Source organism: Sparus aurata, chromosome 9 (assembly GCF_900880675.1).
Source record: "Sparus aurata chromosome 9, fSpaAur1.1, whole genome shotgun sequence".
Taxonomy (NCBI): domain Eukaryota; kingdom Metazoa; phylum Chordata; class Actinopteri; order Spariformes; family Sparidae; genus Sparus; species Sparus aurata.
Window position 1 is genome coordinate 29595484 of NC_044195.1, and position 18912 is coordinate 29614395.

The 18912-nt window shown below is 43.6% G+C and overlaps 1 protein-coding gene across 3 annotated transcripts in view; it reads left to right on the top strand.

The window, feature by feature from the left end:
* Positions 1 to 18912, top strand: part of tmeff2a (transmembrane protein with EGF-like and two follistatin-like domains 2a) — a 124440-nt gene that overhangs the window by 43912 nt on the left and 61616 nt on the right. For all 3 annotated transcript variants that reach the window (XM_030428888.1, XM_030428889.1, XM_030428887.1), the window contains exon 3: positions 5373 to 5502. In XM_030428888.1, the coding sequence (XP_030284748.1) occupies positions 5373 to 5502 (130 nt within the window). The remainder of the gene's footprint in view (positions 1 to 5372; positions 5503 to 18912) is intronic.

Sequence of the window (18912 nt, forward strand, 5' to 3'; positions counted from 1 at the left end):
CTCATGGGGGGGGGGAGAGCTGACGGTCACCTACTGCAGGTGATGCACTGACGAGAGATAAGTGCCTCACACAACCCCGCATCCAAACACCCGATTTATCCTTTTTAAGTGTGTGTGACAAATGCTCGTCACAACTTTGAATAGCCCAGAGTGACGTCTTTACATGCAATCTTTTTGTCCGGCTGACAGTCCAAAACCCAAAGCCTCTTCGTTTACTATCCCACAAGACAAAGAAAAGCAGCAAATCCTTCCATTTAGGGAGCTGGAACCAGCACATGTTTGACATTTATGCTTGACAAATGACTTGATGATGTATTTCTATGTGGCAGCGTCTTGTCAAAGATACATTTCCCACGGCACAAATGAATGAATCTTGAATCTTGACTTGATTCGGCTTGACTTGAATGACTAAAGGATCAATCAATTGTAAAAATAGATGGCAACTAAAATTTCTTCCCCATAGACTAGACTAGACTTTTTGGAGGGATGCACTCGGCATGCTTAAATAGGCTGATAAGCAGCAGGATCCTCCTTTATACCTTCCTGTGGTTACATCTAGGTGAGACACAGCTGCAGCCTCCGTCCTTGCACTTCCTCTCAGGGAGACGGAGGTTTTTTACTTTTTTTTTTTTTAAATCACCCATCCTCTCATCACTCCTCGCTCTTTCCTGCAGGGGTGAGATCCAAACGCTGGGGAAGATCAAGAAGATGGGGTTGGGGAGTTTTCTCTGAAATAGAAAGGCACTCTTAAAAGACACCCGCAGGGTTCTGCCGGGCAGCTTTCCCTTCCGTTGCATCACGCCTGGCATAAAGTGAGAGTCCCCAGGTTAAGAACAGCCTGAGCCAGATGGGAGAATGTGTGTGAGAGTAAGGGGAATGGAGGGGAGGGGAGGCAGAGGGGAAGGATAGAGGATGGCAAAAAAGCGCGGGCCCTGCAGAAAGCTATTCCAAGCGCCTTTGTGGGGTTGCCATTTTTTCATTCTCTCTCCCGCTCTCCTTTGAGGGGATTTTCTATTCCTCTCCCTCTCTCTGTCTGTGTCCCCATTTCTTTTCTTTCCTTTTTTTTATTTTATTTTATGATGTTCTCCTTTTTTTTTTGTTGTTGCGGTGGTTTCTTCAGGCGCCGTGGCTCTTTTTTATCATGCCAAGTTTGCGGAGCCAGGGCTTCGTCGCTCTCACCAGCCCCGTCTGCATCTCGGCTCTGTATTTTCACTTCGCTTTGATTACCCCCTCAGTCTCCTTCTGCCTCACTCTCATCCATTTCCACTGACTTCTTCTCCCCCCCCTAAGACCAATTTCACTCATCAAGTTTGCCTCTCCTCTCCTCCACAGCCTCCTTCCTTCCTGCATCTCAGTCCCTTTGATCAAGAGCCAGCATGCAGTTTCCTCCTCCTCCCTTTTGCTCACTTTTGTGTATATTCTGCCATCTTCCCCCCCCTTCAGCCGGTCAAAAACACTGTTCGCGCCTGATCGTTATGATGCTCCAGGGCTCTTGAATCGATGGCGTGGTTATTTTTGCTCATCTCCTTGAGGCCATCAGACCTTGTGTTTGTCAGCGTGTCTCAGATGACATCCACTCCAAGCCAGCTCGATTTGAAAATGCAGCTCGCGAGTGAAAGCGATGTTCGTCTCCACGCTGCCGTTTTCAGAAGCATTCTCTTAACGACGTCTGTCCACACCGGACAACAGAAGAGATGCTGAATATTTTTAATCACCCACAGCACGCTGACGTGTTTTAATGCAGCCTGACTCTCACTGCAGTCGCTCTCATTTGCATATTTTTTTCTCTTTCTCGTGTCAGAACAAGTGTAAAATAGTGATCTGATCCCTGTTAGGGAGCAGCCACCGTCTCCCAAACCATATGTTCAACAGTTTTGCCTCGTTTGCTTTTTGGGCTTTTTGTTTCAAGAGAAACTGCCAAGAACAAATTCTCTTTGACACAACTTTAAGCAACTTTACATGCAAGCGTTGGATCGCTGAAGGCAAATGTTCCCAGTTGATTTGGTTTATTTGTGAAGGGGGAAAAAAAAAAAAAACGATTTTAAAGAAAAGACACTCAGTCACCTGAGACGGCGTGTTCTTTCACAGTTTGCGGAGTTCATCCTGTGATCGGCACGTCTCACCAACAGAAAGGATTTAGTGACGCAATTAAATTCGATACAGAAGAATGTGAGGATATATTGATTATTATGTGTGTACGTTCAAGACCTGAACTGAAGGTTTTTGAACAATTTAAGAGATTAAATATATGTTTTTCAGACCTTTTTGTATTTATACTCTAGAGTTCTGACTTGATAGGACAATTTGGACTGTGAACTACTACAACTATATAACATAAAGAGTATAAATATGAGCGCAATGTGGTCGGGTAGAGATGAAATGGACTGGTTCCAAGCAACTTCACAGAATTATCCCAAAAGTCACACTCACAGTTCTTCCCCAGTTTTTTCGTTTCCTTATTGTCTCGTTCCCATGCGACCTGCAATGTGTGATCTTCTAAACCGACCTTTAAAACTAGCTCTCGTTTAGTGGGTTAGAGGCGGCAAAGTCTTTCTCTCTCTCTGCTCTATAGCACCTGGCTGTGTCACAACAAGCTGTAACGTGACCATAAACGTATTTAATTTGTCCCCCACCGTCAAACAGAATAAAATTCAAGTTAGCTTTGCATTGCCTCAGTTGGAAAAGTACTCTGCGTGCGTGTATCAAGGTTCAGCACCAGCAGAGGAGGATAAAGAATACCAATCATGTTAAGCCACCACAATCTTTTTCTTGATTCGAAATTTAGACAGTCATTGCACCTTTATTTTGAAAGTTTCAACAGACCTCGCATGTCTGTCATTGCGAGTCTGATGACAGAATAAGATGCTGTTTTTTATGGGCAGGTGATGCAAAGTTTAAACTAAACTACGCTAAACACAAAAAAGACAACAACCATCTCAGCCACAGTCTGTTCACCCCGCTGAATCTGACAAACGATACAAGTATCCGCTGCTGAGCCGCCAGACTACAGAGCAGCTTCGCTCATCAGGCTGTGAGATCTCATCCAATTAGATCATTTGTTTTTGTGGGAAGAAATAAATGGATTACTGAAAACTGTATTTGTTTCTTGTGTTGTATAGTGATGAACACATTTAATCTTGAAATCTTAAATTAGAATGACGATGACTTTTCCCAACGTTAGCTGGTTTAATGCGGATGTTTCCGCCTGTATGTACTTTGTAGTTGGAGTGTCGTAAATATACACAATCTTACATTCCGCATGAGTGAATCTCTCTCCATCCTTAAATGCCCTTTTTGCGAGAGCCGTGTCATTTTCTTCGAGGGCACAGAGAGATCAGATTCCAGGTCAATCCATTAGAGACCTGGAGGGGAGCAGAAGTGTAGACAAAGAGCCGTGAGCTCCTTAGACTCGTTCCTTCGGGGACTCTCAAGCGCGCCCCTTGTCCTTGTGATGTCACGCCCGACAGAAACAGCATTTTCACACGTTGCCCGTTCTTCGGCACTTTAAAGTTTAATCAGGTTACGGGGCTCTGACTACGGACGGACAATTTCTCCGGACCCTCTGATGGCCATTCCTTCTACCCGGGGAACATGGAGGAATATTTCTCAATTGAATAATCACGTTTGTTATTCCTGCGGTGTAGCACGGGCGAATCAATATCAAATCAAATGAGTATCTCTCCTCGGCAGCCTTAAAAAATGAAAACTAAGACTCGGCGCGCTGGTGTCATCAGTCATCTGAAAAAAATCTCGAGTTGCTCCGAAGCCAACAAACCGTGTGGGGAAATGAATGAGTAATGTTCTCCCGTAGCTTAGCAGCTATTTCGCTCAGTGCCCTTGAGCAAGTCACTTAACCTGCAAATGCTCCAGTGGAGCAGCAGAGGTGAGCTGCTCAAGACGGTGGCCATTTTTCTGGAGTTATATGTAGCGTGAAGATGAATGATATCGAACAAAGTGTGGAAAAATCTAAAGAATGCGACCGAACGGCTGAAAAACGCAACAACAAGTAGAGAGAAAACATCTGGAGGTTGAGTTGAAGACTCGTGGCGGTGGCGTGGGTGTGGTCTGATCAAATGTGTCATCAGCTTCTGATTCAAATGTTGCGTAATCCTGATTAGGGCATGGATTTATGCACCAGTGGATTATATTCATGTCTTTATGTTCGTGTAGGATTTTCAGGGCCTCTTTAGATCGTGATTGTGATGATATGGTGTCAGTTCTGCAATCAGTCACAGCGCTGAAGAGACACGTGTCCAGCTGCTGTTCGTAACTACACGTGGATAGTCGGTGACAAACAGATGAACTCCTTTATATTCTGCTCCTGAACCAGACTGCACGTTTCTACGTCTCCAAATTAACGCTGGATCTGTCAAACTGCCAAATGTGATGTTTAATAAGAAAAAGTATAAAGCAGCTGATGTTTGTTTTTGACAGGTGTTTCTCCTTAGTTATTATCTAATCCATCAGGGATATTGCATAACAAACAGACTTGTAATTTTACACTAACACAAAATATTAAACAGCTCATTTCCTGAACAAAAAAACACATCAATGCTTACACTTAAAGGTGCAAGCAGCAATGTTTAATTGAGGTCTTTTTTTGTTAACTGTACACAGTTTTAAATCCTCTTAAAACACTACATTTACAATTACAGCACTCCTGATGGTGTCCGTGCATTTCCACGTGCCACACAGCAACATCTGACAACTGCACGTCTCCAAATAAAGACAGGAAAGCGTTATGAATCCAAATGAGAAGGCATTTTTATAACACTAACATTCGGGGCTCTTTTAAAGGCTGGAACAAGTGCGCGGTGTGTTTTCAAGTAGCTGCACGTTCATTTTGATTTTCCTTTGTTATTATTAACTGGTGGATTATGTTTGCAGTCGGGAATACCTCTCTTGTTCCATTTTCAATGACCGCAGAGAAAGTGAGTAGCAAATACAATGACAAAATAAGTCCTCTCAACCCAATCACAAGGATGGTTGTTGGGCAACATACGTTTCTGAAACCACAGACGTGTTAAACTTTGTTCATAGGCTGTTCTGATGGTCTGGTTTGGTTCAGGCGTCTTGGTAAGGATGAGGAAAATATTATTTTTTGGTGTAAAATATCCGCTGTGGTCACCACAAACACAGCTGGGCGATGTTCCTTGGTACTGTTAAAAAACATCCAGTGGTGCGACCGCTACAAATGTTGAAACCCAGTCTGGAGCTCCAGACGCTGGCTTCTCAGCCTCGTCTCCTGCAACTGCTGTCTGTCCTGAAAATCAAACACCACCTACATGTGCTCTTAAGATGCCGTGTTTATGCCAGCCTCAGCTTTTTAACGCTCACCTGTCTCTCCCTGTTTTCTCCTCTCCTCTCCGCAGTGCAACAGTGACTATACCCCAGTGTGCGGCTCCAACAATCAGAACTACCAGAACGAGTGCTTCCTGCGCAGGGATGCCTGCAAGCAGCAGTCTGAAGTGCTTATCATGTCAGAAGGCACCTGTCCTGCTGGTATGTACATTAACATCATGGCGCCTACGCAGGTGTACACACAAGCAAGATACACTCGAAACGCACGCACAAACACCAGCGACCCTGCAGACGATAACACAAAGAGAAAACACTCGAGCGAGAAGAATATCTCCAGCGCATTTTCTACGTTAGCAAACAAGACGACGAACAGCAAACGTACAGCTCGGATGCCAGAAACGTAATCCAATTTGCAACATTGTGCAAACGGCAGAGCAATTTTTTCAGGCTTAAATATTATAATTATCAATATATGTAAATGCTTCCAGTGGACGGGATTCAGTAATTACAGAGCGATGCATCACTTCAAAGGAATTAGAAGAAAAAAGGCATGATGAAAAAATCTCTGGAGGTGACAGACTGATGTAATTTTCTCAAGTTTAGTGTAACAAGCAAAAGCACAATGACAAGTGACAAGCATTCGCTTTGAGCAGACGAAGGTTTCATCACGCCAGACGATGTCCTCCCAAAAGAAACAGAAGACCGCGGTTTGGCCAAGAGGCCTGCGGAGCGACGGAGAGAGTTTGAACAAGTTCATTATACAGTTTATTCAACATTTGGAGCGCTAAACAGGAAGTCAGAGGGAGCTCGACAGCTGTGACCTTTCGTTACGTAATGTTTGAATGAATGTCAAAAGGCATGAAATACAAATGCGCGGCAAATTGTCATAGGTAGTTACTGTAACGCGCAGCCGAGAGGCACGCTCAATAAAGCAGAAAATTGAATGACTGAATCACGCGTCATCTGGATTGTGTTGACATATTGTTTTCTTTCATCTTCTTCAAAAAGCACTTGAATTCACTCTGTAAAGGGATCCACTGAAGTCGAATAAATACTGTATGACTAATTTCTGCAATACATGAAAGAGCACACTTACAAATGATATGCTACCAGCTCCGAATTGGCCAACAATGCATGAAATGTAATTTCTCTCGGTGACAGTTGTGTCACCAAAACCCTTTCACTGAATAAGAGTCAGTCTTACAGTTATGAGAAACATTTTTAGCCACGCTGGCAGCAGGGGGTCTCGGGATGGTAACAGGGTGCTGCAGGGAGGACTTGGTGTTGTTGTCTCCTAACCCCGGACGTTGGCATCGCCCTGGCAAAAGACAAAAAAGAAAATAAGCTCTGCGGTTTATGATACGTGCTTTTTGCTCAGCAGCATAATCCTCTCAAATGAAAAAACAATTAATGTTTTTGAAGCTTGAGTAACATACGCAGAAGGATAAAGCTAATTTAAATGTAAAAGGACATCAGCACCCGTTAGCGTCCTGCTACACCTTACTATAAATTAACCAATCCACTAGTTTGAAAGTCAGAGTTAGAATATTTTACGACTAGAGACGTGACATGTGATATCCCTGACAGCCTTTGTAATGTCAGTGAGCATGTTTCTGCAAAAACCACAGATGTGTTAAAAAGCTTCCCTGAGTTGAAACTTAAGTTTGTTTTAGGTTGAATTTTATATTTCTCTCCTGTCACAGCGCTGTCGTTATGGTCTGGTTAGGTTTAGGTGCGTTTGGCTAAAAATACCTGTTTTGGACGCCAAAAGCAAAGCGTGCAAATGTTTGTAGTTGTTGCAGGCATTTAAACGGTAGAAGATACTTCTGAGCAGTGATGTGCACAAGGGGAGTCGCAGTCGCCCCCCCTCGTGGCCCAATTGTTGAAAAACGCGCGCTAAAGTGCCCTCCTGAGAGCCAAAACGCGCGCTAAAGTGCCCTCCTGAGAGCCAAAATGCACGCTAAAGTGCGCTCCTGAGAGCCAAAAAAGCGTGCAAAAGTGCCCTCTTGGTTGGCAAAACACACTAAACTGCCCCCTTGGCTGGTTAGAACATGATAAACTGCCCTCTTGGGAGCCAAAACAAGCGCTAAAGTGCCCTCTTGGGAGCCAAAACGCGTGCTAAAGTGCCCTCTTGGGAGCCAAAATGCACGCTAAAGTGCCCTTCTTTTCCGCCCTGCCCTTCAAAAAGTCTGCGCACGCCACTGCTTCTGAGGCAGCATTAAAGAGTAAAAGAGACGGAAGAGATAGTCTGTAATGTTAGGGACAAATAATGATGGTCAAAAAGTTATTCACGTTGGCGCTGAAGTAAGCTGCTGTGTGCTAACATTTCTATATATTTGATGGCATCCCCAAACCAGATGCTCCTACAAGCATATACCGCAAGATTACCAACAGAATGGTTGTTTGCGTTTCCTCCTGCAAATTTCTGATGCTGGGATTGTTGATAGACGAGGGAGGAAACATGGAGCTACTTAAAGGCTCAGCGATCATATTTCGTTATCTTTTGAAGCCGCATCCAGTGCAAACAATCCTCTCACTGCAGTTTGTGCTTTCTATGATGATGATGATTGAATGGAAATACACTCCTTTTGAGAGGGTAAACAAATATAAAGGGAAATCTTTCCCATCGTCACGAAGAACGCATCAGTTACATTTTGACAACAATTATCAGGTGGACTCTCGTGTTGACCTGTAGATCAGTTCCAGCTTCAGACCGCAAACTGGACTTTGGGGGTCAAACGTGGACGGTACAGATTCCTCAGTGTGAGTGAGCCCTTAGTGTGTGTTTGCATTGGAAGTATCAATGTTTTTTGCTGAATCTGGTGAGTCTTTATTGAATCCGGACAGTCTATAGCATCTCTTTTGACTCAAAATGCGAATAAACTATATTTGAATTGCCGGCAAGTAGCTGTGGTACAAGCAGGATAACACGATCCACAGAGCCAAAAGCCTGACTGCTTCACATCAATGAATAATTAGGTTCTGTCTCGTACTTTCCTGGGATTCTTTTTATATTCATATAACTGCCGGGTTTGTTGTAGATTATCCTTCATGTGTAGGGAATACCCGTTTGCAAAATTCACTTTTTTCCTGAGAATATCCTTCCCTAGGCTTCTCTTTTCATTGATGGCATCTGCTATTGTTTTTTTTTTTTTTTGTTTTTCATCCTCGCATTGGCTGGAACTGATGAAAAAAAAAGCGCTGGGTGTAATTATCCAACATAATTGGGATTCCTGTTTGCTGATATAGTTTGGTGTTTAAGCTGTTGAGTAGGCGTCTTCAGCTGGAAAAGGTCAGCCACTTCATTAGCTGTGCAGTGGAGACGAGCAGTGCCGCTCGGACTGCCGTAAACTTAAAGAAGCTCGGCCATAAAAGGTTTGCCGACGGTTAATTTACTCTAAAGGCAGTCGTAGAAATAAGACCCTCATAAACGTACTTCATTTTCATCCTGATGATTGAGCAGAAGCTGTCTGCTCTAATGAAGACACAGTTTTTTAGCAGCATACAAGACTTTTTTTTTTACCCTCCCAACGCCCAGTGTCTTGTCGTATAACCTGCCACGAATTGAATCCAGAGCATTCGATTTGAAAATGCACCACAGTGACTGAATCGATTAGCCTAATCTAATGGCACATATAACATTTTCACGTGCAGCTCTTCATTGTGTTAGCAGCTCATCAAATTTTGTTACACATACAAAAGCAGGTGGAGATTTTTTTTTTTTCTCCCCCCCTCTCTCTGTTTTTTATTAGAGCTCAAACCCTGAAGGGGACGCAGCACATTGAGCTTGTGCTGCTTTATTATTATTGCTCGTCTTCTGCCAGAGCTCAAATTGGAAGAGATTAGAAATGTGACTCATTGGTTGGACGTTACGTTGCGGATGAAGATGATGTATGACTCCAATCGACCTTCGTATGTTGGCGCTAGAATCCACACACTGATTGAGTTAAGATGTATTACATGTATCCCAATCAATGTGCTCAACAGACATTTTGTGCTAATTTGCAAAAAAATGTGAGCAGCTTTTGATGGATTTTCGACCCGATTGACGCCAAATTTGTACGTGTTGATGTCTTTTAGAAGCCAAATGATGTTTGGGGCCGGTTTGCATGTTATATAATCGTTGTAAACCACAGCAAGCCTGGTTGCTACAACAAGGAGATGACTTCCCGTCGTAAATATCAGTTTTATTCACCGCAAACCCGGCTTCTGCCCCGAGGTCGGGCTTACAAATGTCGAAATACTGTGGTCCTTTGTCGAAACATCCAGCGGTTTCGCACGAACAAATGTTGAAACTGTCTCAAACTGCGCTCGCCGCCCAACTTCCTCCCATAACTCCATCACCATCCCCTCCACCTCCTGATAAGAGTCAGCTCATAAACATCTAATGAGAGCAGTGACGTGACACAAATTGTCGAAATGTCAGTATTGTAAAAACAGTCATCCATTGCTGAGCAAAAAGCTTTCATTCACATGAAAAGAGGAGAAACAGCTGCATGCTGCACACGGCGTCGCCTCTTTTAATCAGAAGTAAACTAGCTAAAGTGACCACGTGCCTGAAACTTTCGCAGCAGTTCATCAGAGCTGCCTCGTGGTTTGAACTCTGTATCACTGCTCGTGGCTCTGTTTTTCATTTGAACATGTGTAATTAGGTTTGGCCTATGTAATGTGTGTAATCCTGTGATGATAAATCGAAATGGATGAGCGTATACTTCGTATTCCCCCGATGCCCACCAGGGAATTTCTTTTCAGAATCTACCAATTAGTGAGTCATGTCCTGAATAATGTGCTTAGTTGTGAATGAGTGAATCCACTGGCGAAGGCGATGATGCCTGTTTTTTTATTTATTTATTTTTTTTTCCGAGGCGTATGTGAATCACCACCCCGGCTAAGACAGTGTTGCGGGGCTCGAGTTGAGCGCTCGCTGACTCAGTGATAGGCAGCCGGCAGAAGTCCATTAACGGGCCCTTGAATGGCGCCGGCTCAGAAAGCGGGAACATGTGGAGATTGAGGTGGAAATGTCACTGCGGTAACAGTAGAGGTGTCTGTGTGCCAGTGGGCCGGGCCGTCCAGTCACATGTCCAGACTTTCTCTAAATTGCTTGTTTGTGGTGTTGTGTGTGAGGTCCTTCTCAAGACATGTGATGGTGTACGCCAGTGTGTGTGTGTGTGTGTGTGTGTGTGTGTGTGTGTAGTCTGCTGTATCTTTAGAAAGAGAAAAAGGCACAAAGACCCTTTTCTCCGACGCAACAACCAGCGCTTTTCAAGCTTATTTCAGGGCTTCGTACAACAATGTTTTTTGTGTCTTCTGTAAAAACAGACCATGACAGTGATGTTACATGAAGCGATCTTTTCAGCGTCTCATGCTGCACTCTTTATTCTGGCATTTTTCCAAACCAAGGCCCCAGTAAACAACTTTATTTCCCTGTCTCAGTCCAGTCACTGTTCCTTCCAGCGGTGTGGGTCAATTTTTTTTCTTCAAGTGCAGCACAGTGGCTTCAATGTTGACTACTACATTTTAACATCCCCCTTAAAATTTGTGGAATTTTGTGACTTCAAGTAGTTTAGTATGTTTACTCTGTTACATTAGGATGGGGACCAGTGGAACATTGGTAATGAGAGCTGAAAAACAACATTGAACTCTGCTGAACAGAATGTTCTCTCAGACAGTGACCTCTCTTTGGGACACACGACTAAACGATAAACTCCTGGAGACAAAAACAACATCCTCATCGCCGTAACGACTGAAAAGGTCGATCGTCTGGATCTCCCAAAATTACATAACTCGCATTTCCAAACAACGCGATCGCTGCAACGCACCGGCAACACACACGTACCAGACCTTTGTTCAGTTTAGGCAAAAAAAAAAAACCTGATCAAGTTTATAGAAACATTGTGGTCTGCGTTAAAATCATTACACTGCCTGGATTACTTCAGTACAGAACAAGATTTTTTGGTTTCACACGGGATAGTTTAAATTTGGATTATTGCACTTGTGTTTGTTTAACTCAGCTGTCCTTCACCGACCTCCACTTTATACTTTTCTGTCTTTATACTACTTCACCTCACTTCCTCCTTTTACGACGGCCGCTAGAAATTGCTTCCGAACAAAAAAAAAACATGGATTGTAATAACCTGCTCGCATCCTATATTTTTTTCTGATGAAACAGCTCAGACAAAAATAAATATATAATTAAAAATACCCAGAAAAGACAAAATGTGTTACTTTATCTCGTTGATCTGACAGACCGACTACCTTGAGATATGGAGCCAAAGGAGCGAACCACTCAGAGAAAAGAACCATATAAACCTCCTCCACCCCAGTTTATCTCCAGTTTTTGCTACATACTACATCATACTGTATAATATATATATCAGTCTCCATGATTTCTAATGTTTGGCATTGAAAAAGCCGCATCAGTCGAACCCTACTTTTTCGTACAGATAGATACTTCTGTGACCTTTCTTTATTCTGGCACTTTGCCAGCGAGATGACCTGCTTACAGTTCGCACGTTGTATGGAACCGGCACTCAGAATACGCTTTGGGCAAAACAAAAGTAAATCTATCATGTGTTTGAAGATGCGGGGTCGTGACCGCACATTCCCACGTTTGATGTTTTTGATCTTTGACGAGCGTTAATTTGGGTTCACATCTTCTGACTGTGAAGGTCAGAGCGGATGATTCATTCTCAGAAAAATCATCCAACGGGTCGGCGACTCCTCGTGCAACGTGCGGAAAAAACTTCTGCATTTAGTTTGTTTCTCTGCTAGTTCATTCAACCCTATAAACAACAGTCGCGATGTGGTCGTTAATGAGTGTTCTGTTTCCAAAAAAGGTCAAAGGCAGCTGAAACAGGAACAAACATAAACACTCATTCAAAAGTATGAAGGATTATAGATATTTAACAAGTTGCAAAGTAAAAAGAACAAAAAAAAAGATTGAAATAACTTGTCTAATGTTATTTCTTAATTGAAATTCAAAGTAAAATCCAGCAAAGCAACACGATGATAAATCGATGCGAGCGCCGCGTTGAAGAAATGTGCTCACACTCGCTGATTAAACTGATTAACTCCTTCTAAATATACCGAAAGTTAAGTGATGAGGTCTTTGATACGGTGAAGATATGTGACGCCCGCTTCTCATCGGAGCGTTAAACACGGGATCGCTGTGTGGGAGCTTTTTCTTACATAACCGAGTGTTGCACACAAACCTTTCATGTGGAAAAGTAGGCCAGGCAGCTACTTCTGAAGCGCTTCCTCTCTGCTCTCCTCGCCACTTAGCCGTTTAGTTGATACCCTCAGCTAAGCTAACTTAAAACGAGAGCAGCAGTGGCAACACATTAAAAGTATCTCAAACACCTGCGATTACGAGGAACGGCGAGGAACTACTTTTGCCCGAGCTGTGCGTTCGCTGCAACAAAACCTCCCCTTGTCTCTCGTGGTCTCTCTCGCTCTCTCTCAGTCTCCCCCCCTCTCCTCCCTGCGCTCCATCCTCCAGAATCCCATTAGCGGCAACAGTACACAGGGTAATGGATATATGTCAGCTCCGCGCTGCCAATACTTGTTTTCTTTGCCGGGGTGAGAAAATATCATGAAACGGTGATCTCGGGGAGGGACGAAAGAAAATCTAGATATAGTGTTCATCTTGTAGCTGTGACTCCTCGTATCAGCGGATCAGCGTCAACAAATTGGAGTCGTGCAAATGTGAGTGTTGACAAAACAGTCTCACCATAAGGTCTTTCGTCATATCGCATAGTCTTCATCAGCACATGGAGCTTACATCGATACCACGTTCTGTGTTTTTAGTTTTATTTTCCCAATTATGAAAATGTAGTCATATCTTCTCACCCTCATGCCGTCTTAGTTCACCAAACATTTCTGGAGTTTTGCAGAAAAACAGCATTGCAGCTTTCTCCTAAATCAAATCAATTTTATTTATATAGCCCAAAATCACAAATCACAATTGCCTCAGTGGGCTTTACAATCTGTACAGTGAACAACATCCTCTGTCCTTAAACCCTCGATTCGAGTGAGGAAAAACTTCACGTTGATGGAAAAAAACTAAACAATAGAAGAAACCTCAGGTGGAGCCACAGAGGAGGGATCCCTCTTCCAGGACAGACAGACATGCAATAGATGTCGAGTGTGCAGAAAAGAGCAACAAATCACAGTTTACAGTTACATTAACAGAAAGTCCTAAACAGCTGAAGCAGACGGAGCTAACCCTCCATCAGGGCTTAACTCAAGATTGCATTGAGGAGATTTCTTCAAATTTGGTGCAAGTGTCCACTACGACTCAAGAATGAACTGATTAGAATTTGGTTGCCATAGGTCAGAGGTCAATGTCACTGTGACCTCATGAAACAGATTTTCGCACCATAACAGCAACTTGACTAGTGCATGAAGACATTTAACCACAAGGCCGTAATTTTAGTTTTGAAATGTTTAAAACAGCTCGAAAATAAAACAACTAAATGGCTCCATGCAGCTAGTCCAGTGTCATCCAAGTCTCTGGAAGACCAGTGACACAAAATTGATTTAGAAAGAGGTTATATACACCCTGGACTGCATGTCATCCTGGTGTCAAGAACTTCTTTTCTAGTAAGTTTCGGCTTTCAGAGACTTGGATTTCGCCATACGTTTGGAGCCATTTAAAGTTTTTTGTGGCTGTTCACGCTTTAAAACAAGTTATCTTTTGCCGTAACGCCATTTTGCTGTGAAGCTCCAGAAATGATCTGTGGACTACGATACTGTCCGCAGCATGTGGGTGAGCCGATCATGACTGGATTTTAATTTCTGCGAACTTATCCTTTAAAGGTGGGCAAGGCGAATCTGGGTAAATATAGTTGATTGTTACAGGTCGTCAAATACCAACTTTTGGGTCGGAACTTCACACCAAACACCGACCCGGAGCGCTTGTAATTGACGACCTGGGAATGAGACGCAACAATCCACTCTTTTCCTCCGTGCCTTTAAGTATTACTTTTAAGCCATAACGCAAATATTTACTTTGTGTTTACCCCTCTTTAGTCTCCAACAACCCCTGATAATCACCAGCTTAGTTTCTTTGTTTGCTATTTTGTAAAAAAAAAAAAAGGAAAAGAAACATGTAACGTGCTCTTAGAAGCATATTACAGCCGTCTTTGTCAGCTGCTGAGGACTCAACTGGAATCAAAATAGGTTTAAGAGACTTCTCTGCAGTCGTAGTTGACAGAATGGAAAGCGAGATATCTATATTCAACACTGTAAATTCCCCCTTTTTTTTTTTTTGTTTGCTGTGCATGACAGACCTGCAGGATCCGTCTTGATGTTCACCAAACAGAACAGCGCAGTTTCATGCGCTCGCATTAACCCTCCTGGATGCCGCTGAGGCCAAGAGGCCAGACGTTACAATCTGCTGTCATTCCAAACAGTAAACAGGAGGCCTGCTGAGGTGCCAGTTTCATGCTAAGTGACGGCAGCGAGGCATATATAAACATGATTTCATACCATAACGATGCGTTTGTGGTCCCCCGTGGAAAAGCATCCGGCAGAAAAAGCGCTCACATAATGCACCACATAATATCACAGAGGGTCCGATTTGTGACATCTCGCAAATCGGGGGTGTTTTTAGCCCATTATTGACTTTTTCAGTACAGTATCTGTCAGGTGAAGAAGCAGATATACGCTCTCTTTATTCCAGTCTCGGTCCATTCCGGCCTTTATTACCTTCATGTCACCGACAGATAAGGAACTTCTGATTGTTCCGAAGTTCCAAAGTCGATTACAGGAGGTGCTCTCAGAGGGACAAAGCCAGTAAAAGCTGATTAGCGCAGAAAAAGGCACCACTTTCCCCATCACATCAAGTGCTAGCCCAGCACAGTGAGGAGCAGTTAAAGCATTAGCTTAGCCAAGTGAAACAAACCAAGCGGGCTATTTCCCCCAAAGGAGAGAGTTAAGCTACGCAAAGTGCTAACACGGCATTCTCTCTGACTCAGTTTACAAACAAGTTCCAGGAAGTCATTAAACGGGAAGGTGTGAGACGGGTCTAACTGACACGGTGTTAAAATGTTGATGGCATGTTTAATCACAGTGTTGTCACTCCGAGATCCCCGAGCACCGACAGACGACAGGAGCCATATGTTCGGCTGATGATTTAAGATGCACACTCCGGGTTAACAGCAGACCAGGAGCTAAGTGAGAAGCGGCGTAGTCGTGTCAGTGCAGTCTTACATTCAGCACAGGAGAACTCGTCAATACGCTGCTAATTTTCTGTGTGTTTAAGAAAAAAAAAAAATCCATGTCTCGACACTGCCAATTAGTTGCAAATTAAATCTGAATTTAAAGTACTTTAAGTGATAATGTAATACGTTATTGATCCGGAGGGAGATTTTCTCTCTGCTTGCTGTTCTCCAGGGAGGTCAGAGGTAAAGATGAGCTACAGTGCAGGACTCCGGAGGGGAATCGAGGACTTTCTCAAGGACATTTTTAGGGTGGGGGCAACCCTGTCGTCAGAATGTCAGTGTTGAGTGATGATTCTGCAAATGTTTGCATTTGTTTTGTAGGCTTGTGATGCTCATTCGCCCCCACCATATTTTTACTTTTCTCTTCTCACAACAGACTTCTTCCTACATTCTTCCTTCTTCCATCCAATATGGACACCATTCCTTGGAAAACAGGGCTTGGAGGGGCTGTAAGCTGACAGAAGTGTTCTCTAATGGCAAAATTTGAGTGGATTTCACAATCCCAATACGCCCCTCGCCCCTACCACTCACCCTCAATTTTGTGTGTTCATGCCAAGGAGCACTGTGTCGTCATGCTTGTTAAAAGGTACAAGGGGTAAATGTTCGGGCTACATGGCCCCCCAAACATATGAAACAATATATGATATTTTGTTGATGCTAGCCAACATAAAATTGTGATGAATGCTTTGTGCACGACAGATCTGCATTTTGATGTATTTCAATGTTGCGTTCGTACTTCTCATGGTATACGACGCCCCAAAATTGAACTTAAGTCCAGCAGCTTCTGTAATATCAGTGCAGACTGGCAGTTTCAGATCACGGATTGCAAATGTAAACCAACAAAGTGCCACTAGATGCCAGATAATGAGGCAATGATCATTTTTTTGTAGCTCATGGGGTCGAGCGGTCGTCCGCCATTCGGGATGTTGGTAGTTTGATTCCTGAAGTATTCTTGGACACGATACTGATCCCCAAAATGTTCCCAGTGGTTCTCCTATTGGTGCATGATTGCACATCAGAGGTTATCGCTCTTGATGAGTAGGCGGCGCCTTACATGGTAGCCTCTGCTCCCAGAATGGTGACGGTCAAGACTGGAAAAACTCTATGAAAGTACAGTTCACATACCGTTTGATGACGTGATTGATAGCGTGAAGTTGTGAACAAATGGCGAGCCTCCATGCATTCTGATCTCCCATCAGATAAATGAAGAATGACATCGTGATAATACCAGGATTGCCACAGTCACACAACAGAAATCACCACATGTGAAGACGGCATATTGGAAAGGTCCAGTTGCTTCCGTTTATGTCGACAACTGATGAAATATGAAAGTCTTGAAGGGTTGTCACATTTCATAGGCGGACAGTTCAACTCCTGTCCCTTGTAACTTTATTCTGAGGGGACAAAGGGACACTGGAAAATAGTACAGGTATAAAAATTGGAAAAGGGGATTGAGCCACAGTGTCAGCTGGAGGGTCCGCCGCCTCTCAGATTCTCTTCGGGATCGGTGTTGTATCTACAAAGCTGTTTGGTCAGTCAGATATTAAAGATTCTGGCTGAGTCCCAGGATCCACCGACCCCCCGCGGTCACTTTATTAAAAACCCCTGTTTCCCACTGAGGAGAAAATGTTCCGATCAAGATTTGCTTTGATGGAACATAATTTCAAAAGGTGCACAAACTCGCTCTGGATCTCCCCCGACAGCGACTGCAGCCTTCAAAGCTGCAAATACTGAAGATATTTTGTGAAAAAAGGGTTGGTGTTCACGCCGCAGCTCGACATCGCAAAGAAATGTGACTAAATACTCCGCCGCGTGTTGCTGTTGGAAGTCTCGCGGATAGGTTCTGTTTTCCGAGCGTATTTACTACACAGTTGAGGGATTGGAAAGCGTTTGTGGGACCGCCAGGCTGGTCTGTGTCTCCGACTGTGTATCACGGAAAAATCTATTACAAGTGTTCACAGTAAAGATAGCTATTAGAATGTGAGAATCTTTTTTTTTTTTACGAGGAATTTCTACAAGTTGTTTGATACCCGAAAACCACCCGGCCATGCAGAGTGTCTGTCAACATTACCACAGCCATACCGTCTGCTGAGGCGTGACTTTCAAGCCTTTATTTAAAGCCGAAAGTGTAAAGTGTGTGTTCGCGTGCACGCAGACAGGAAGTGTGTGTGTGTGTGTGTGATGCAGTACAGCCTCTGTGAAAGCACCACAGTAATGTTAATAACAGCTCTCCTGGAAGGTTCCTCTCTGCTTCTATCCTCTTCTAATCAATCGCTCCAAAACTGAAAAAAAAAAAAAATCACTTCAATCATCTATTGTCAGCAGAGGAAACCATTTTTATCTTTTTTTTTTTCTCTTGGCACTCCTCCTGTGCTCTCTCTCGCTCAGTCTTCAGTGCCTCACATAAAATAAAATCGTGCGGTATCTCCTCTTTTGTGACCCTTCATTTGGCAGACAAGCAGGCAGAGAACTGAGCTTGTGCCTATCTCCCTCGCCATTTTGTTCTTTTTTTATCTAATGCCAGTCGTTCTCTCCTCGAACCTTTGCCCTTGTACAGATACTGAACGGTTTGTATTGATCTCCCGCGAACCCCTTCTGACTTCGGCCTGATCCTTCGAGCTAAGCCTTTTCATGAAACACTGCACATTTGGTGTCCCTCGTGTTCCAAGGTCACTGAAGTTCTGCAGATTTAAAAGCAGGTGAGGCGGAGCAGGGCGGGTTTCTGTACAGAGTCTGGGCGCAGGCTTTTTCTCTCCGACATTAAAGGTGCTTGTGGGCAGCCTTCGTCCTCGCTGCCTTTGTCGGAGCGCTTGCGCGTCTTTGAGCATTAACGTCGCCAACCGTCTTTCAGTATAGTGTGAGATATGGCAGGAATACGTAGCGCATGAAAGAAGAAGACAGCACCTGCACTTCCCCAATATCCACTTATTTAATCCACAAAGGTAGTGACGTTTCACTCTTCATCAGACGTCCAGCGTCAGTACTTTGGTGCATTAAATAAGTGGATGTCGTGCGACACGTCTTTTCGTTTCACGTTTTGCTCACTTTCTGGTTTGGATGTGCGCGTATACTCTTATTTTCCCAAGACATATTTCAAAGTGCGTCTTATATTTTCAGTGGATTTGTGTTTTTGCCATCTGTGACTTGAGGATAGAGAGGCGAGGCCTTAAATGACACTGTAGCTAAATCAGAGAGCGTTTCTATTGTAAAAGATCAATCCCCTTCTCCTCTGTTCATTATATCTACTCTGCATTATGTCGTGCTAAAATTCCCTCTGCTTCGTTTCAACAAAGAAGTGGATGAGACGCATTTTTCTTCCTCTCTTAAATGTATTTCCCGCTCGCTCTCGACAGCGCCGGGTCGGGTTATTGTTGTTTATTGTTGTTTA